Below are 21,732 nucleotides of genomic sequence, written 5' to 3' on the forward strand. Positions count from 1 at the left end.
TGTGAAATCAGTCATGCATGTGAATTATTTTCCATGTGATTTGCGTCTGTCACTTTTTACATTGCTTTTGCACATGGTGCATTTATGGAAATCTGTCGCAAACTAAATCCAGTTTTTTTTTTTATTGTGTCTATGTTTAAAAAAGGTTTCATGTTTCATCTTTACTATGCTATTTTCTTAAACTGAAAAACAGCCTGATCCATTGGACCTGATCTATTGGAGTTTGGCTTTAGCGCTACACTGCTGCAGCAGGGCCAAACAGCTGTGCAGCTCAGGGCAGCAGGCCACGGTCCTGTATGTTTTCTATCTACAGTGGAATTTATATGAGCCTGGGGTTACACGCACATGAATGGGCCCTAGTGTGCTGTTTCTGATTTGACGTCACCTCATTAGTGCATGTGAGACACACCCAATCCATCTATCTATCTATCTATCTATCTATCTATCTATCTATCTATCCATCCATCTATCCATCTAACCATCTATCTATCTACTAAAACAAACCAAATCAAGTATAATAGCATATTAATACATGTGCCAATAACATGCTATAAAATTACCACTAACATTTTAGCATCATAATGGTGTATGTTCATGACTCAATACAGTAACACCAGACACAGTTATGAAATCTTTGTTCACATATATTTTATAACATTTTGAAGTACATTAAGTACATTTTAGAAATAGAAGCTACAGTTTATAAAACCTTTCCAGCAGAAATCATTGATGGGCCAGCATCAGCCTTTTTTTTCCTCTAGCAGACAGCTCGATTTTCTATACAAAAAAAGAATTAAAAAAAAACAAACAAAAACAAACAAACAGAAAAAGTCGCTACATTATTTTGTCCTGCGCTACCTTTATATTCCCATGAAAGCACCAGCTGTCTGCATCTCTTGTCTTTTTATAAAATATAAATTATTGAAAAATATTCAAATGTTTGTGAACTAAATACAATAAAAATGATCTCATAAAAAAAATACAGAGACACTATAAAATGTACAAAAAAACAACATCCAAAAACAAAAAAAAGATTTTTTTTTCCTTCTGAATCCACTCTGAGATATGCATATGCCACAATCTATTGGTGTGTATACACTTGCCTGACTACGATTCATTAATACATAAGACCTGCAGTATTTGCTGACAGTTAACAACAGTATATTTTCCTGACAAAATAATATTAACATTTGAAGTAACGTTTTCTTTTAGCACATTGATCTTATGGAGTCAACCATACTAACATCATGACCATGTATGGAAAGAAGAAAAAAAAGGGCACTGGCAACCGTTACAAATATATTTAAAAATCTGTAAAGCTCTCTTTAACATAAAACATCGACATCAGAAAAAAACAACCTGAACAAAAAAAAAAACAGTGTTTTGAAACCTTGACACCAACGTGCAGAAAAGGATGAAAGTACAGCTACTAATTCATTTCCTTGTGCCGGATGACGAGCATAGCTGGAGGTTTGTGAGTCAGCGCTCGGTGATGGCGCGCACAAGCTTGTTACCACTTAAACATCACATACAGCATCTCCTTTCAGTGGGAAACCCAGAACAGTGACGGGGATTTCTCTTTGTCCTAAAGCTGTGTGCTTTCCAACATATTAACACATAAAAGACGAGTCAACACTTGTGAATGTGAAAGATTTCTGGTCCCTGTCTTCAACAGTTGTGGACGAAACCCGAGGCACCGTGGCCAAAAGACCTCACATGGGTTTTGGTTATTATTACTGCTTTGTCTCTTGCTTATTTGTGTAATCTGGGTCTCAATAAAGCATTATGAAATACAATCTGTACAAACAGACATCTCAAAAGCTATTTTCATCCATATGGGTAACATTCAGCCACTGTAAACAATAACATTGTCTTCTAAGATGATTTTTTTTGACTTTGGCATTTCCCATAAGGCCAGTGTACAGCCACGGTTCCCACTGTCGGATAGGAACTGCTGCCAATTCGCTCAAAGTTAACAGTTAATCTCTGCATGTGGTTTTTTTTGCGCAAACTATACAAATCATATGAGAGAGTTACTCAATACGAACTGAATGTTTTTTTGATCATAGACAAGTAACACACAACATACAAATGAAACACAAATGTCTGTCACTAGTCCTACACGTCTGTTTGCATTCAGGCTTCAGCTATAAGCAGTGTCTACACTTGCTGATTAAATAAACATGTTGTGTAATCCCAAAAATCCAAACTTTCTCATTTCTGTCTGTCAATTCCTATCAGACTTCACCGGAACCACAGATTCCTTTCAGTCACTTTGGTCCCACACAGCTTCCGATTCGCTTTCATCAACACTTTTCTATTGCCTGTCCCTTTATCCTTTACTGCACCTCCACACTATACTGCAGCCACTTCCTTGTGGCCAAAACACTCTGCAAAACAAAAGAAAGAATAACCTGACATTCTTAGGAATTTGCTGAACCAGCCCCTCAACTACTTCACTTGCGATTTTATTGTACAGACGGACATATAGATTATTCCAACACTTCTAAAGCAACAAACACGGACAGTGAAGCGAGAAACTATGCATCTTATCTGCACGTGAAACAACTCTTCTCACCGAGGACTCCTGATTGTCTACAGTTTGCTAATACTGGTGGTATATGCAAAACGCACAAGTTTCAGTCACAATATGTGTCTCTAACAAAGTGGCAAACATGTACATTAAGGTGAACGCGTCAGTTTCAAAAGCAACGGCTGCTTTCAGTTGTCTGTCTATCAGAGACTCGAGTTATGAGTAATCTCGCCAGGTCCTCGCACCCTATGAAACCACAGGGCCGGTGTCTGTGAGGTTGTCTGATAACGGATCAGCACATTTTAATCTAAGGCTCCAAGAGAAAGAGAACAGTTCTGACGGCAGCCCATTATTTGGTTCCAACTGTGATACCTTCATTGACAACATGAGATCTTTCCAATATATGCCTGCTAGGTAGGTTTACATTGGGTGTTCTCAAGAATCAGTAATACGATACTGGCACAAGCATAAGCTCCTTAAACAAAACAAAACTATGAACAATACTTTTTGGTCCAAGCTGAAAACTCTCAGAAACAGTGAACATACCGTATATATCTAAATATGACATTATACCTTCCTCACTTGGGTTTTTACATTTTGGCAACCGTTTTCTTAGCTGGAGCTGTCTGCCCCGCTCTCCGTTTACCCCAAGAATGAAATGAATCATTTTATTTTCTTCTCTAACACTTCCTGTCTTGGTCCTCTTGTCACTGTGCTACCTCGGCAGCGCGGAACCTCAACTCTACCCGATAGCATTCCGTCTGCCACCAGCTGCAAAATAATACCGGTAACACATTCGCACACACACATTTCAAATGCAACAGGGTATGAATACAGGCTTTAGGGTTGTGCCTTCCTGTCAAATCATGGTCTGAGAGGCAAGAGCTCGAAGTTGACAAAGACCACAGTTAGTCATTAAAAACATTTTGGTCCCCCCCAAAAAAATGGTTTACCAATACTATCAAACAGTTAAGACCACTTTATGAGCCCCAGTCCATGCGGCTCTTTAAACGTCCGTCTCCGCTTCAGTTTTCAAATTTGCTTTCACTCGTCCGTATCGGGCTTTACGTCCAACATTGCGTGCAGCTCCTCGGGAGTGTACCCCAGCAGGCTTTTTAAGTCACAGACAAAGCGGTAGACGTAGCGCTTCCCCGATGTCTTATGGATGATGTTCTTGTCGTAGTAGTAGCGCAGGCCACGGCTCAGCTTCTCATAGTTCATTTTGGGCTTGTTTTTCCTCTTGCCCCACCTCCGAGCAACCTAAAACAACACAGGAAATAAACTGCTCAAGATGTGACCAAAACCGAAATTACGAAATCACACAGTAAACATTGCAACAAATTATTGCTGCATTGATAAAAAGGGGAAAAAAAGCATCACATTCATCAGGAAATACTATCTTTTACATTCACATGCAAGCGCAGTTCTTTTGCTTTTGGTATTATTGAGTCATTCTGCAATTAAACAACTACTGATATGCAACCTGTACAGTTATGACCCTCGAAAATATGAATAGAGCCAAACACGGCCTGTAAATGTTCTTGAAAACTAAGAAGACATCTCGTTCATCTGGTTATCTGCTCAGGACCTCCCAGCACGTGGGCTCGTGACCATCGGTGTCAAGACCTCTCACCTCATCTGGGTCAGAGAGCTTGAACTCCCAGCCGTCGCCTGTCCAGCTGATGAAGGACTGGCAAGACTTGTCGGTCAGCAGCTCTAGAAGGAACTGCCACAGCTGGATGGGGCCGCTGCCTGCAGAACAGATGGGAGAGGGGGAGAAGGTGTGTGTTTTTTAGTGAAGCTGTCTACACGAAGCAGACACGTTGTTACTGTGTACACTGGCTGGATGTGGGAGTTTAGAATTAGCAAAGTGTGAGCTCAGGGCAAAGATGTCAAAATCCAGATTGAGGAGGCATTCATGTCCAAAGTACTGTATTATACATTAAGCCAAGGCACATTGCATCTGTTGTAAGCATATTTAGGAAGAGGAACATTTCCATCAAATGCGAAGAAAAGTAAAATCGTACAAAATCTATCTACTGTTGCTGCAAAGCAAAGATACAACATATATCTCATTGAAAAAAAGGATTTAAAGTTGGAATGTACTTTTATGTGTGTGTGTGTGTGTGTGTGTGTGTGTGTGTGTGTGTGTGTGTGTGTGTGTGTGTGTGTGTGTATATAGATATGTATATATATATATATATTTACATACTTTTGCCTTGTGTCAGTGTTTAATATTCATCACTCATGTATGAGGAGGGATAAAGTAAACCTTCTAATCTGGGTCGGACTGAAGTAGACCAATGGAACCAAATGTCCTCCTAAATACAACAGTCCCATTCATCATGTATTCCCTTGTCTGCCAGTTGACCTGTGCAGTATGTGAATCTAGAGTCTGAGTTCCCGACTGATGAAATCACTAGTTTAAAATAAGGCCGCCTTCAGCAACACGTCTCGGGGACTTGAAGAGTCGGGGAGTGTGTGAGAAAAGGAGCAGTTGTTAAGTCATCGGTAATGTTTCACTGGAATCTATTTACCGTGAATTGAGACCAATATAATTACCTGGTAAAAAAACAAACTTCGGTGTTATTGCATCTCGAGGAAAAGGAGGGAAAGCAGAACAAAAACAACCAAGAGCAAAGGCTTGGTTTTGTCTCTGAACTAGATTGCACTCTGATCTTGTGGTTTTTCAGCACATACATCCACCCACTTCTGAGGCCCGCATGTTGATATCACACCTGCCTATGCAGCACACCGCCTCAGCAAAACTGAGGCTAGAGGCAAAAGTTAGCTCTCTCTCTCTCTCTCTCTCGCTTGAGGAAAAACCCGATATACAACACAAACACAAGCTTTCAGGGAAACGGGCGCGTGGGCTGAACACTTGAAATGGCGTTTCAGAGCTCTCTCTCCTCCTGCGAAGCCGGAGAAGGTGCATGACAACAGCCACTCCGACTTTGGAAAATAAGTGGCTCTGCAACACTGAGTCTCTTTCAGAGTTGACTTGCATTCCAAAAGTCTGCTACTGTAACAGCGAGCCCACATAAGGGTAATACATTGCCCGTCTACCAGCCCCCTGCCCTCTCACGACAGAATGCAGGCGACCCTTTGACAAAAAAAAAAAAAGAAAAAGAGAGGTTTCCAAAAATATGTTTCAAGTCTCTATGCACAATGGGCCTCATTGAAAAAGCATACAGTGTGGCAAAAGGGGGTGGGTAGGGTGGGGTTCACATTCACAGCAGTGTTGAGTGTTTGACCCATGGTACAATAGTGAGTCTTGAGCATATATGCAACAGTGGCGGATCTGGGATTTTTTTTTTTTAAATCAGGGGCCATAAAGGGGCCACAATTTACACAGCCAATTAGATGTCCAACAGCAAAGCCACACATCATTGAATAGACTTTGAAAATGGTTCCTCGTTCAAGCACATTGTGTTTTCCGAAAACGATTAGAAAATAAAAATTATTAGAGACATTAAAAACTACAGGGGACAGGGGCACGTCAAGGGCCAGTCAGGCCCTGAGAACTACAGACAGCAGGGTCATGACTGGGGCTTATCATTTCGTGTCAATGTAAAAAACAACAATGGACATCGCAAAAGAATTCAAGTTATGATCAGCATGTTAGAGGCAATGGAACAAGGTCATAAGTTTGAATTTTAAAAATGACCTAAACTATGAATCATCAATATCGTTACCAATTTTGAACCACTTGACTAAATCTGGCTCCAATGCGACCTGTGTGTGTGTTTGTGCGTTTGTACAGTGTGAGACAGGACGAGAGAGGGGAGAGGCAGCACAGTATCATGATACAGAGTTCACCGTGATGTTACTGCAGGCTGAGGGGTGTATGGCGAATTGTCACAGGAAACCACGGAGAAGACAAGCGGAGCTTCACTTATCTCTCCAGAGCCTTATCGGGCTCCTCGTCCTCGCTACAAGTGTCACCCGCCACTCGCGACTGAGACAGGAAGCCGAGCACAGCGAGCTGTCAAGCTGTCATAAACATCAATTTGGAATTTTACAAATGCCTGTTTTTTTTTCTACTTTAAGGTCTGATTTGTTGGGGGGGGTTGAGGTTTCTCTTTCTTGCTGTGCCTTTCTACCTCCATGTGTTCATCCACCCACACCCGCCGCCTATGCACATGGGCTCGCACACACATGTACGCCACATCTTTTAAAGACACCTTCCTCACTCTGCTCTTAACAACAGCTGGAACCAAACCGGGCTGCTCGGCGTTTGGATTTTGGCTGTTTTAGCGTGATATTGTCTTCTTGTATTAAAGCTCAGAGGGAGCACATCCTCCTCACTGAGAACACATTGCTTTGTATTCGGCTGGAGACCCATGCACCCTTTGGAGTTGTACGTTTGTTAATAAGTGATACATGACAGACATCGCAGCAAAATGGAGTCAGACATTTTTTAGATGTAAAAGTGGTGGAGTAGGATATTACCTCATGCTGATGTTTGGAGATGACACAGGTTTCCATCAAATCAACTGTCATTACGGAAAAGATTTGGTCATATCTTGTACATCTAAATAAAGCTGCTTATGCATCACGTTATTAGTTCCTTGTTTGAGTCCAACACAACACAACCACATGCCGTGACTAGAAGGGATTTTAGTCCATGTCTTCCTCTTCATTATTTGACTCTAAGTGCACATGATGACACATTTCCTACATTATTACACATTTATGACTCATTGTTCTGTTAGCGGCTTTTGACCGTTTCTAACCGTACAGATTACCGATTAACTCGTGCATACCAACTTCGGGACACTCTATTGTGACCTGATGTACGGATCGTTAGTGACACTGGAATTTCGCATTGGATTTCCCCCTTTTTTTTCCAACGCTGGCAACCTTGCAGCCTTGTGACTAATTTAAAGACGTCTGAAAAAGTCCCAAACACTTTGGCGTTAAGAGGCGAATTCAGTGTCGACATGTGTGACCACGCTACTCACTTTATAATCCAGATTTTAAATAGGAATGTGTGTCATGAAAACTGACCTTCAATGAAATTGTTTGATTTAGGTTATAATACTTGATTTGGGGAGTAACATGAAGAGTCAGGTTACAAACATACCAGAAAAGCCTTAGGGTTCAAATTTACATCGTACATATAATTATAAGAACAGCCAGGAGTAAGTTAAGAGTAGTTGTTATTCAATTAAGTTTTTTGTATTGTATAATTTGCTTTTGTCTTTGATTTAAATTATTTATTTGCTTCTTTACTTTACTTCTCTTCAAATTTTGTTTTTCAGTCTCATCTTTGTGGAGCACTTTTGTAATGTCTGCTTTGAAAGGTGCTATGTAAATACAGCTATTAATATAATTATGAAGTGTAACAAGTAGTTACATGAGCAGCTTTTTTCATGCAACTTTTCGACCAAAACCCATTACAGATGCCAAAGTAGTGCATTTGCTTGAAAGGAGCTTGCAAATATCTCCACATCTTGGAGGATGCATAAAAACCAGCTCTTTGAGCGTGTACGAGTATGAAGATGTTTCATGAGATGAAGAGATAATTTTACTCCGGTGTTATGCGCAGGGGCAGGCACGATTTCTGTTCAGTTTCACCGGCGTTGCTAGGACGACCTACAATAAGTAGGCTGAGATGCAGGCTGCAGATAACAAGGGAGGCAGATGATAAGTGAAGACAGAACAAAGGAGTAAGAATAGTAAGAAGAAGAGGAAGGAGAAGTGTAAGAAGGTGAAGGGGAAGAAGGAGGAAATGTTGTTTTATTTCCTGTAATGTGCGTGAGCTGGGCTGCCTGGATAGAGGGGGTGTTTTCATTTGGTCTAAAAGCAGTGCATTAAGGCCCCCTCACATCAGAGGCTTTTGCGGAGAATCAACAACTGTGTTACAGCTGAATATCATGGAACTGGTGGAAGGAATTCTGCACTATGAGGGAATACTTCTCCCACAACAAGAATAACCATGCAGATACTAGATTAGCGTTTGCCCTGATTGCACTGCATTCAGAGACTCAAAACATATTAATCTTTGAATTGAGCTGTTGTGTCTATGTTTGCATAGATGATGGATCTACAATGCAATGTTCAAGGCTGTGGAATCTTTTTTTTTCTTTGCACACAAGAACGAGTGTCAACAAATAGGAATATGATATCTAAAAAGTCTTCTGACAGCCTGCAGACACTACCAGAATTATTCTTTCAATGTAAACCACCATATTCAATTTCACTTGCTTATTTAGAGTTAATGATAATTACAATTGTACATAATTAAATAATATAGTTCTACATTTTTGTTATATTCTATGACTATCAAAATGTGTAATGAATGCATTTCCCTTTCCCCCCCCATTAGGCTCCAGGGATTGTGCATGCTGGCTGCCATATAGTTCCACCTAAATGGAACAGAGCTATGATTAATGTTATTATTTACCATGTGCTTTTCCTCCTGTGACATTTTGAAAGTGTCTGCTGTGAAAAAAGCCACGGCACTTTTCTAGGCAGGACAGTATGATAATGTATAAACTATGACCTCGAGACATCTTACCTGTGTATCCTGCCAGCGCCGCTGCAGGGATGACGGGTTTATCCTTGCTGAGGTCTGTGCGCTCCCTCACGTAGTCTTTGAAGGTGCCCTTGGGCTTGTGACCGTGCAAGGCAGTGGGGTAGTCTTCTGAGTCGAAGCTGTCGTAAGAGGGCACCCGCTGCAGGCTGCTGAACGAGGACTGGCTGCTCCACGACTGGGTGAGTCGGTCGCAGCTCTCGAAGCTCTCGATGCTCTCGAAGGAGTCCTGGCCGCCGAGCTTACCTGAGAACAAAGGACGAGCGGAGAGGGAGACAGAGTTGTAGGTTTTAAAAAAAAGGAGCTAACTTTAAACTGTAAATGTAATAGCATATCACATTTTAGAATCTCTCTAATAAAGCGAAAATTGGTCATTTGTACAACATGACTTTTTTTCAACGTGATACTTAAGTGCATAATAAGGACATTTTTTCCACAATTTGTTCTAATAATTGACAAAGGAGCACTATGTATGAAAACGACAAACAAAAGCTTAGCACTAAATTACACTCTTACTCACTAAGCTGGATTTTTCTATACGGTGCCACAGCTCTCTCCATTTAACACCTCATTTCACCACCACTTGAGTTTGATTTTAAATGGAAGACAGTCACACAAATTGCCTTGCTATTTTTGGCCTTGGAAAAGATAAGAGGAGTCTTTCAATGGTGAGTCATTAACAAATGACAGATAATGCAGCGCCTCGATTGATGCCGGAATCTTCCAACTGCTGAAATTGAAGCCACATGTGGATATCAGTTGGGCTACGCAAATACTTTCCCACGTTGGGAGAGCCCAACGCCACGCTCAGAAGCTTGGTATGTGTGATGCATGAGGGCCGGACCTCATACATTGCAGGCAAATGCTTAAAGCACCATAAGGGGGCTTGTATAATGCGTTTGGCACATGCTATTCATTTATACAGCTGGGGATGTGTGAGAAGAAAATCCTAGCTTTGTGACTATAAATGTAAACCATGCTCCTAATTCCTCTGTAAACTATCAGTGGGAGGGAAGACAAGCCGTGTGCATTCAGAAAAGCAAACAGCTTCATGAGAAAACTACACCGTCGCTAACCGAGGATGACACCTCTGTCTCCTTACCCAGAACCCAAACGTTGAGTCAAGGAAAAGAGGCCAACGAAAACAAGAAAAAGAAAAAAAAAATTCTTGAAGGTTACAGCACTTCAGCTGTTTTACATAAAGAATGAGCGGCAAGAAGAGAACACACTGTGGCTTTGCTTCATGTATCGCTCTGACAAAAACAATAGGCTCTTCTATTTTTTTCCCTAACCCAGTCGAGAGTGTACAAGGCGGGTTTGCTTGGACCACAAATCAACCAGAGGGCCTGCTTTTCTTCTCCAGTAATACGTGCACACTGATGTGGTATGACACGATTCTGGTAGCTTCAGCACAGTAACAGGCACACATACACCCACAGCACCACTTAACACTTAGACGGACACGCTTCTCAAGCACTCAATGCAGACCTCAGTAGGTGACATTCTTAAATGCAATGCTTCTGCAGACTAATCCTATACTGTTAAATACCTAAATCACAACTATAGTGTATTCTTCATAAATGACCCCTCACCTCTGCTGAGGCGTCCCACACACATGTTGTCGGGGGACACTACCTCCTGCTTGACGGAGAAGTAGTCCCCCTGCAGCGGGTTGAGGGGCGTGTCCCGCAGGATGACAGCAGGGTATTCACTCTCATACTTGAGCGTCAGCAGTTCCTCCGAGCTGATGGGATGAAGCGTCTGGTAGGACTCTGTGATGAAGCCGGGCTCTGAGTATTCAGAAGGAGGGACACACTGAGCATGCTCAACACCGTAGCCTGAAGACACGAAGGACGACGAGCGAAGACAGAGAAGCACAGAGAGGAAGCGAGGAGCAGAAAAAAAAGGGATGAAAAGATCAGACTCAGACGAGTCCTTGTCCTTCTTGTGCTGAACTCCTGCCCCCAAATGCTTAATGTGTGAATAGTCCAAAACGTAAAACAGCCTCAGTGCACAAGAGGAATCTTGTTGATTTTAGAAAACATTATTGATTAGACCTTGCATCAGCAATACTTAAGGTCAGGTCATATCATGGAGCTCAAAATCCAGTTTTACACCATGCTAAACACTAAATCCAAGTCTTCGCTCATTCGCAACCTTTAACCTCTTTGCAGTATGCACATTCATATTTCAGGCGTGTATCTCAAGCTGTTACGCTGAGTGATTAACAATGAGTGTGAGCAGTACTTACTGACAAAGTAGTCTGAGGTATAACGGGATTCCTGGAAGTTGGAGGTCAATCCATTGATGGGATAATGCTTTGTATCCTCTTCATGAAAAATAGATAGAGAGCGTCAGTGACCTCCTCATTGATTTCATGTATCATGTAACTGCATCCAGCGTTATGATTAAAAATTTATGACCTGAGCTAAACTGCATCTTCCTGTGGTGCGGGCAGTGACATCACACTGTTTTGCGTGAGTGATGTTTTCTCACGCATATATATATATATATATATATATGTATATATGTGTGAATTAGAAACTCTTTTAGCCTCTTGCCTCTGTATTAAAAGCATCCTATAATGCACACTAATATCAAACTTGTCTTTAGATTAATGTGGCCTTACCTTTTTGAAGCATTTCTAAATGTTCCCAAAGGATGTCCCCCACAAAGTCAGGTGCTAAGTCCAGGAAGCGCTCCTTCCCCATCGCACACAAGCTGGCTCCGTTCATACAGAATTTCTCAAAGTCAACGTTCTTCAGGCTGAACTCGTTCACGGTCCATGTTAACCACTCAGCCACGTGGTTTTCTGTCCACAGTCTGGGATCTGAACAGGAACCAAATATGAGATGGTTACATGCACTGATACTGTATATCTTTTTTTTTTTGGTTTAAGTGACCCATGCAAGTATTATGAGTGCATTAAGGTGCACTCATACAGACAGTCAGCCCTACCTACAAGTGGCATGACAATGTAGACTGAATTTCCACGTTTCTGGTTGCAACACTATAAACTGCAGCACATCCCTGTATTAAGTTCTGTTTTCACCGTGAGAAGAACTCCAACCTTTGGTTATGCTTCCGTCATTCACACTACCTCCGTGGTAAATATACAGTATGTACCTTCTGCAAGTCAATCAGCAGCAGCTATACAGGGAGGCAGTGGTGGATGTAAACAGCAGTGGTAAAGACAAGCCAAACCCATAGTTTGTAAATAAAGCACAATTGCAGAGACAGATATTGTAAGAACTGCTGTTTCCAAACAGCGTGAAGAGGCTCAGCCTGGATGCAGGAAGCCAACTCATTCATTTCTCAGTGTGTCTCTGTGTCTAAATGCTTTGAATGTTGCAGTCAGTCACTCAGTCTGTCAGTCTGCCTGGACTGACATGGGTTTGAACGTGATGCTCTTGTCTCCTGCTTTTCAGGGAGAGACACTGTCACTGAGTGATCTAAAGCAGGCTATGATGTGAGGATGCATTCATCCCTAGTGTGTGACATGTTGAGGTGGTTATGATGGCTCCTGCTTTACTAACATTTCATCTCCCTAATGCAAATGTCAACACCTGACTAATGAGAATACAGGCAGCTTAGAGTCTTACCTTTGGGAATACCCAGCCGCTGCTGTTCCTTTGTAAAGCCACTGAAGGTGGCCTTCAGAGCCTGGGACATCATCTCTTTACTTCCTGGTGTCAGCAGGGGGACATCTCCGCACTCTGGATCTGCCAATCACAAAATTACAAGGAACAATTATATGATATTTGATTATAATATTATTCTGAGCAATAACAATATCAATTTAATTTGGGATTTCAATTATTAACATGCTAAAATTGTACCCTGCTTTAACTATTATTGACAACCCAAGCTAATGCAATGCACCCTGTGTTATATTCCACGCCAATAAAGCTCACTGAATGGAAAATTGAATTGAGGAAAAAAGAGGGTGGGAAAGAGAGACTATCGAATGTGGTTCAGTTAGCTATTTATACACACACACACACACACACACACACACACACACACACACACACACACACACACACACACACACACACACACACACACCAATGTTGCATCTGACCGTGATCAACAACATGGCTTGACAATTACCTCCCCTCCAGACGGACACTGTCTCCATATCAGAGACAAGCTATTTAAACAAGAGGTGTCACTACGTCATGCAACAGCTTTCCAACTATTCTTTCTTTTATACCAAATGTCTGCAGTTTGTGGGATTTCACACAGGGTCCTGAGGCATCTCCCACTCATGTGGCATTAAAATAAACACACAAGTATATTATCAAATACTACTAACACTGATCCCTCTCTTACCCACAAATCCTGGGTGGGAGAGCAGCGCCTGGTGCCCATCAGCGACACCATGACCCCTGCTAGCCCTCCAACAAAGTTTCCCCTGCACAGTGGGCCGACTGTCACCAGACCAAGCATGGGGTCAAACATTCTGAGAGGTCAGGGGTCGAGGGATGAGGTGATGATGTCACTTTAGCTGCCGGCGGGTGGCTAGTAGAGATGGGGGGTGGGCTGTCTCGAGGGTCCCAGTCGCACACTGGGCTTACTGTTCTCTGCTCGCAGCCAGTAGGCACCCAATGGGGAACAGAGCTCCCTTTGATGGCTTTAAACAGAGCCTGATGACTCGCACTCATCTAATTAGATTGACCAGAAGTGTGGGACGAGGGGGCAAAACAAGGGAGATGATGAGAGAAGAGCAGGGGAAAGACCCTCGGGATACTCACACTAGAATAGACTGCTAAAAACTAACTAGGCCAAGACTCAAGAAATTACTTGTAAATAGACACAAAAGGGCCTTACACAGTTCCAATTAACCAGCATGTCTTTATCATTTAATCTGCAAAAGCATGCACACTTTTTGCCTTTACAAAACAAAAGCCGACATACAGTATATCATGATCGGTTTGAGTCTGAAGACACAGCCATGTCTAGTCTGATCGGGTAATGTGCATGAGGCACAACTTTAACAGACCAAAAACAGGCATGTTGAGTCTTCAGCAAGTTAAGACGCACACAAAATCAAAGGTTGAATCTGTCTTCGACTTTTGTGTCTTTCCTTTCATCTCATCCTTCTTATCCGTCAATTAAAATAGATAAAAACCAGATCACTAAATTCTTGTTAACAAACACAGTGAGGAAAAGTTGTGTCACTCCTCGCACAGCAACACAACTCGTCGAACCCAGATGTTCTGCTGGCTGGTGGTTTTATCACTGGCGCAACATACAGTTCATGCTTGTTTTCACCACTCACTGACGTCTCGACCTCGTCTGGAATGCACAGCAGCTGTCCCTCCTTTGCCCATGTAACCAATGTCTGTCTGGCCGTTTGTAAAATTAGGTCTTCCACTTTCTTTTTTCTGACTTTTTCCCCTCTATTTTGCCTAAAGAAAGAAACCTCGCAGCAGAAACGGAGACAGAGGAGAGACAGGAGCCCTTTGCTTCTTCATGTGATTCAGTTAGGCCTGTAATAATACATTGCTCTCTGCTAGACGGGTGAACAAGCAGAAAGTTATTCATTCTAGTCACAAGTAAGAGCAGAAGGTAGAAGAGCTGAGGGCAAACGCTGTTTTACAGTCTCACAAAATACCTCCGTTAAACTACTGTCAGACGCAGACGGCACATCAAAATAAACGGTGCAGTTTCACAGTGAAAATAAGACCTGAGCGAGTTGTCGCTGAGCAAAAGGTGCCCCTGACACCAAGGCTGTCGAAGCCTCTACCGAGCTCATTTTTCTTTTAAGTAGTGTTGGTGGTGCAAAAACGTGTATGTTGCAAACCGCTGCAAACTGAGATGGGACTGGGGCTCAGACAGTCTGCGCTTTGATGTGAAGGCAAAGGCGAAATGTGGCAGTTTATTTAAGCTGGATCGAGTGGAGTTTCTTTGCACTTTCGAACCATTTATGCCGCTCCCTCCCCATCGCTTTTATCAACCCAGCCCCAGCTTATACTTGCCCACACAGACTTGAACCCACTTTAGCACTAAATCCTCCATCAAAGACACTCGGCACCATCTTGCATGAGAACCATTAGCCATTCGAAAGAGAGAAATATGGGAACCATGATTATAGAGTAATTTCAGTGATTTCTTTTGTTTTTGTTGTTTCATACATTTAAAATGTGTTTGAAGTGGTATTTTTGTTGACGGCCTTAAATCAATTCAAAGCACAATGAATATCTTCTAAGTTTAGACTGTAAGGTGCAGGGAAATTACACTTCCAACAATTTGTTTCATTGTATATGTATGTGTAAATTGCTTTGTTTGTGTTTTTTGAATTTGCAATAAAATCTTAAAAAATGTGAAGCAGAGGACACAGCAACACTGAGAGGCAAACGCAAGACTTAAATGTGCACTGGTAATACAGCAGTCTCCATGGTGAATGACCCATATGAAAGTTATCTGCGGCAGAGCTAATGTTCACTGCGCATCCATTAGTAAGAGAGGCAAGCTTGGATCTAGACAATCTCTAGTAAATGATGAAGCCCTGATAGGATTTCTATGCCTGGGAGTCCCATTAGATACAGAATGGTCAGTATGGGCTGAGAGTTAGAGCATCCACAAGTCATCACTTTCCACATTAGACGGTGTTGGTCTGTCCGCAAAAATGAGTCCCATCCACTTAGCTCCCGAAATGTGGGAGTGGGTGTAAATCAAATGCAACATTATTGCATTCACATTTCACTAACAAGACGGACTAAAAAGAGTTTCTACAGTAAAGAGGCTGAAATAAACCCAATTTCTTATAATGAAGAAGAGAGAATTATGAATCCATCTATTCTAGGAATCGCTGATGGAGTGAGAGTGATGTTTAGTCTGGATGTAAACGTACAGTAGAGTGTATTGATTAACCACTCCCCCCTTTTTCCGTGATTTGATCAATGGACAGTCTGCTGAGTGCGACGGCGATGTATCTCACAGGGATTCTCACTGTCAGATTGTGCACCCTTTTTGCCAAGCCCCTGTGACCAAGCCCCCACTCAACCATAGACGGAGGTTCTGTTTGGCACCGTTGGCTGTTAAAAACGGATACACACATAATTACACACACACACACACACACACACACACTAAATTAGTGGTCTTTTTCGTCCTGTGCACCAGAGCGTGGGTGTGAAATTGGGATTTTTGCGTCTGGGTCCAATGTGTATGGGGATGAAACAGGCAGGGTTGGGCAGGGCAGGACTGGGCCGGGGGGGGGGATTGGGTGGGTGAGAGGTGATAATGTAGGCAGGGAAGAAGGAGGGGTGAGGAGGGGGGGGAGTCACCAGTCTGTAATATGAGCCCATCACAGGACAAGAGAATGGGGGTGGGCAAGGAGAGAGAGAGAGAGAGAGAGAGAGAGAGAGAGAGAGAGAGAGAGAGAGAGAGAGAGAGAGAGAGAGAGACGAATGAATGGGAGGTCTCATAAAGCTCCCTCTCTTCTCCTTGTCTCTGGAGTGACATCACAGTGGGATCATTGCCATCTCCCAGCCTTTGGTGGAGACTCGATTCATTCATAAAGCCTCGACTTCTGCCTCCACTCAGAATGATGCAATGCTAGAAGTAGAGCAGGCAACCAGACCCAACAAATAAGGGACAATATACTTTGTATCATGCAATTGAGCTATAAATAGCCCTACAGAGAGTGTGTGAGGGTGAGATCTAAAAGGCTACACAAAGCTGGGTTTTTCATGTATACCTTTCTGTAGCAGAGTGTACGGCGGACTTGTTTCAAATAGTCAATTTCCCGTCGCTAATTTGTCGCTTCCTGTGGGATGTGAGGTGATGTGTGGGTTCAGGTGAGGGTTAAATGTTTTAGATGCACCACTGAGGTCTCATACCCTTCCAGAATACCTCTGCATGCTTACATATCTGCATTGCCATAGCAAGGTGCAGGTCTTGGTTACTTGCCAAGGGCATATAATCAGCTCTTTAAGTCAGACCAGTCCACGCACAGCAGACCAAAGGTGACATTGGCATCTAAGAGTGCCTTTGATGTGGATCTGTCTGGGACCCTTGGTCTGAGAACACGGGGTCATAAACCCAACCAACATGAAGGGAGCCCATTCAACGCCACTGGGTGATAAAGTGGTGGCTGAGGGTTGCAGTGGAGCAAGAGGAGGAGGACAGGGTGGCAGTCTGGCTTTGAGAGGGCTGCTTGTTCAGCCAGCTGCCCCGCTGTTTAGATTTCCATCTCAATGCCAAGGACCAGGAATAGATGTGTAGGCCTGGGTCAAGCCAGGCCTATGTGACGAAGCCAGTCCAGACCTTGACCCAAGTCGGTTCCAAACTGAACAGTGTTAACCTAAAGAAATGCCACACACATACCAGGACCCTCCCGACATCACTGACAACAGTGCTCTAACACTAGTTTTATTCTTTACTCTTCACCACTGGCTTCTGGCTGCCCCTGTGAAGCACAAACCTGGGATAATGTAAAGCAGCTGTACAACTGCAGACATCGTCTTTGGTCATTAAACTGGAGTTGTCCAGAATGATCACTGCCACAGACACACCGGCTACTGACAGAGACAATAAGTGAGACTAATACCCCATTGCTGCCTTGCTGCTTTTTTTTCCTTCCACTGCCTCCATCTCTGAAATCATATTAGCTTATGATGTGAAAGTGCATTAACTCTACTGTTTATGCCAAAGTCTCAGCGCTCGATGTGACATTACTTTAAAATGATCCCTCATCATTGCCAATAGACACTTAACATATTTTTGCTAAAAGCTAGATGAACATTCTTGTCTTTCCAGAAGAATGAGGGTGAAAGAGATAAGACAGGATTTGGCTCCTTGTTGCTTATTTAACTGTGTACAAGTTTTGTTGCAGCTATGATCTTAAACAGTGTGAAACAGCCTGGGTTCTACGTATTAATGTTGAGCAACAGTAATGCATTCCTCACAAAAACCCATTGCACAACCTTCGGGTTCTCCAATACTGTAAAAAAAAATTTAAAGATAAATCTGTGCTAAAGCACTACACAAACACAATGACGAATCTCACTCAACTTGAGGGTTTTCCGTGACCTCCACATACTGTATGTTAAATATTTATAATGAAAGCACTTCTTAGTCCAAAGGTTTTGACTGTCTTTTTTTTTATCCGTCATTGCTAGACATAGTGACGAGAAAAGTGAACTGACATGCGAGCGCTGTACTTGTGTGAGTGCAGGTGGTGCTAGTGTAGCTATATCCCAGCTAGCTGCCCTCCCAGGCTCCATCTCCGTTGTAAACAAAAAGGGGATGCTCTGGGGGAACTGTTTAGGCGTTAAACCAAACACACGACATATCTGACAAACAGTTTACTCTCCGTATTGCATTTTTTCCACAAAACATGGTGCCTGCCACATTTTTAGTCCAAACTGATACATTCCACAGCCAGGTTGCTGATATAAGTGTGACTTACGTGGGACAGTGCACAGCCACACATTCACAGGACCGTTTGCCCCTCGACCCTCATCCTTTTGTGCAATATGAACGCATGCACGCATCTTGTAATGGCTGGATGCAATTATGCATCATCCATACCATATATAAGAGCGTGTTGCTTGTTTGAAGGCAAACTAATGACGACAGATGGATGCTTGAAAAATAAATTCTCCACCAGACCACAGTGTTTTCATGTTGCGTGCTTTGCATTCCACCTCTGTTTTACAATCGCTAATGTGCTTCACACTGCTTTCTTGTTTTCCACTAATGTGACCAAAAAATGACTTGTGGTGTAAGTGGCAAAATGGTCTCAGCTCAGAGGGATGACTTGCCCTTCTATTTTAAACTCAGTGTAGGCTCTACTGCCAACAGGGGCACAAATCATCAAATATCTGAACACATGTCTCTCACTTTATCTTATTCAAGATATGTTATTTTTCATGGCAGGTCAAATGTATCAGGTCTGGCTGACCATGCTGATTCTAAGATTTGAGCCCAGACTTGATAGCTGGAAAGTTACAACTGAGTGTTTTGCAATAAAAGATAGAAGTACTTTCGAAAACATGCACATGTCATTGTGGTTGTGTAAACTCTGCTTACCTTGTCTTCTCAATCTCCCTATTTCTCTCGCTCTCTCTCTTGCCTTCACACACACTGATATACGCAAGCAGGGACAGGCTGTGACTCATTCCATCGAAGAATGACTGGACTTCAGAGAATATCATGCTAATTCGTTTGACAATGCGTCTGGTCATGATGAAGGCAATGACCATGTCTTGTAAAATTCCTGCCCCGTGACTCAGTTACCTTCTAAATATGCATGCAACAATCACACATTTTAGATAGCAAACAGACCATCTCTAATGAGGATTTAGGTGAAGCCAAACAATAATATACCAGAAACACAACCACATTTCTCTAAGTGAAAACTGCCAAAGTCAAATTTTCATTGTCTTCTGAACATGCGGGCCTGAAGGCAACTAATGTTAATATGTGTAAATGCTGATACTAGGGAGATCACAGTAGACAGTCAAAGCTAAGGAATCCAGCTGCTTCTACTACAGCTCAAAACTATTTGACTGTATCACCAAGGCCCAACTCGTCATGAGCACCACAGGTTCACGCCTACTCAGCAGAGCCTGACACCCACACAAACACACCCTTCTTTACCCTCCTGTGCTTCAACAGGCCAACAATGAGTAAGAAACCGATGCTGCGTGTCTGATCCACATAAAATCTGTGGCTGCGTCCCATTTGTTGGTCTGATCACAAAACCAGCACGCAATACTGACTCCAAAAACAGGTGGTGTGCAGCAAACAGAAGAGAAAAACAAGTGAGGGAAATCTGGAACATAAACTGAACAAAATGACTGACATGGCCTAGTTGTGGACGACTGAAACATCCATGGTGAAACAAACCTTGCGCCTTTCAGGACAGTGGACAGATTCTCAAAACAGGCCAAACTTGCACAGTTTCCATTCCACAATAGGAAACACAGGTCCTAAATGTAGAGCCATATGATGGAAACAGCAACAGAGCATGAGTACAAAATAAAGTTCTAAAGCTCTCAGGGCTACGCTGAGTTGCGTGGGCGGTGGTGAAGCCAGATGCAGAGTCAGGCCAGTTAGGGTTCACAGTCAGACTGGTAATGTAGAGAGGGGAGAGGCCTGTGGTAGACGAAACCAGTCAGCAAACCAAGCAGACGTGCATTCGGACAGCCAGTAGTGGCGTGTGGTGAAGCAGGCGTCTTGTGCCATGACTCAGGGATTACAAGCAAGGAATGACTGGGGATGGGACAAAGTGCACTCCCCAGGAACGCACTCAACACCACATCAAGGTGGCTTGATAGAAACTCATGTGGCCAGCAGAAAGACATGGAAACAGAGGAAGAAAGGGAAAGGAGGGGGAGGAAAACTGGGGGAGGAACTGTGTGAGTGGGTGGGTGAATGATTGAAAAGAGTTGTCTTTTACAAAAAAAGCTTGTTAATGCTTTATTCCCTCGGCCAAGGAACATGTTTTCCTTTGTTTTGGTTGTTGGTTTTTTGTGGAATGTGAGTAAATGAGAAGCTGTTGAAGACAGATTGCTGGGATAGGCATTGTGATCATTTTGATCTCTAATTATTCTTTTACAATAGCTAGGAATATTTACTACCATCATAGTGACTACACCTTAGAAGATCTGTCTCTTGGTGTCCCTCAAACAGGCCGCTTTTCTCACCATATGTTTGCTATTTGGCAGACTTCTATATCTGGTGCTAACATGTCTCACTGTATGACTAAGCTTTATAAGCAAAGATTAGGGTGTGTATCCACCAGGGAGGCGTCTAGATATGACCTGCGCAGTATAATGGTTTTATATTTATATGGTCAACAAAGCAGATAACGGAAGGAGCAATGAATGACACTGGCTGAATGGGGGAATACCTATCTGATGTAGCACAGTGGCATCACTGAGCAGGGCAAGAAAGAAAGAAAGACAAGGTCATTGTGGAAACTAACAGACATCCAATTCACTAGTATCCACCCAGTCAATGGACCACTCTGACCATCACAGGGAGGCCCATTGATCAAGCTGGTATCTGTCGCGCCCTCACAAACATGGTCTGGTCAAACCCTACCCTGTAACATATGCATGATGCACTGAACACTGGACCGATTAATCACGTTTTGATTTGGCAAAGAAATACCCTCAGTTTGACATCCCATGAAAAACTGACCTGTTTGCTCCGTTTGGCCCGATTCATTGACACACCACATCAAGAGAAGCCTGGATCACCCAAACAGTGTTTGCACAGCTGCCAGCCAGCCATGCACACTCAAACATTGACATATATACCCTGCACTACTGGAGGAGTGCTGACACAAACACAGCAGAGCAAAAAACCTGACGCTTGTAACTCTGTCCTGGCATAAGCTGCCCCTCTTCACACTGTACCAACAAGGGAGGCACCTTGGGAGAGACAACCAGTGAAGCCTCTCTGGCTATCATTTGGATGGTATGGCCTGTATGCATAGGGTATGTGGCGGGCGTGGAACGCGATGCCTGATAAGGGCTCTCGGCAGAAGCATCAGGCATGCCAGTTATAACAAACAGCAGCATTTTGATCAGATAAAAAAGTGAGCCTCCCACGAAAGCTCCTCCTATGCCTCCATGCATGCCACCCAGCAGGGCATGCCCTCGAAGCATTCCTGTCAGTCACTGGAGCCTGATCTCAG

At 43.0% G+C, this 21,732-nt stretch overlaps 1 protein-coding gene across 4 annotated transcripts in view; it reads right to left on the reverse strand.

Moving 5' to 3' along the window:
* Window positions 1-631: 631 nt before the first annotated feature.
* The window catches only part of ets1 (v-ets avian erythroblastosis virus E26 oncogene homolog 1), a 38,230-nt gene continuing 17,129 nt past the window's right edge, over window positions 632-21,732 (reverse strand). For 3 of the 4 annotated variants that reach the window (XM_035154382.2, XM_035154383.2, XM_035154386.2), the window contains 7 exons: window positions 12,674-12,793; window positions 11,701-11,901; window positions 11,323-11,400; window positions 10,664-10,909; window positions 9,057-9,317; window positions 4,167-4,285; window positions 632-3,793 (listed from right to left, as the gene is read on the reverse strand). In XM_035154382.2, the coding sequence (XP_035010273.1) occupies window positions 3,578-3,793; window positions 4,167-4,285; window positions 9,057-9,317; window positions 10,664-10,909; window positions 11,323-11,400; window positions 11,701-11,901; window positions 12,674-12,793 (1,241 nt within the window). In that variant the 3' untranslated portion in view covers window positions 632-3,577. The remainder of the gene's footprint in view (window positions 3,794-4,166; window positions 4,286-9,056; window positions 9,318-10,663; window positions 10,910-11,322; window positions 11,401-11,700; window positions 11,902-12,673; window positions 12,794-21,732) is intronic. The other variant, XM_035154385.2, reaches the window with a different exon arrangement.

This window comes from Hippoglossus stenolepis, chromosome 4 (assembly GCF_022539355.2).
Source record: "Hippoglossus stenolepis isolate QCI-W04-F060 chromosome 4, HSTE1.2, whole genome shotgun sequence".
Lineage (NCBI taxonomy): Eukaryota > Metazoa > Chordata > Actinopteri > Pleuronectiformes > Pleuronectidae > Hippoglossus > Hippoglossus stenolepis.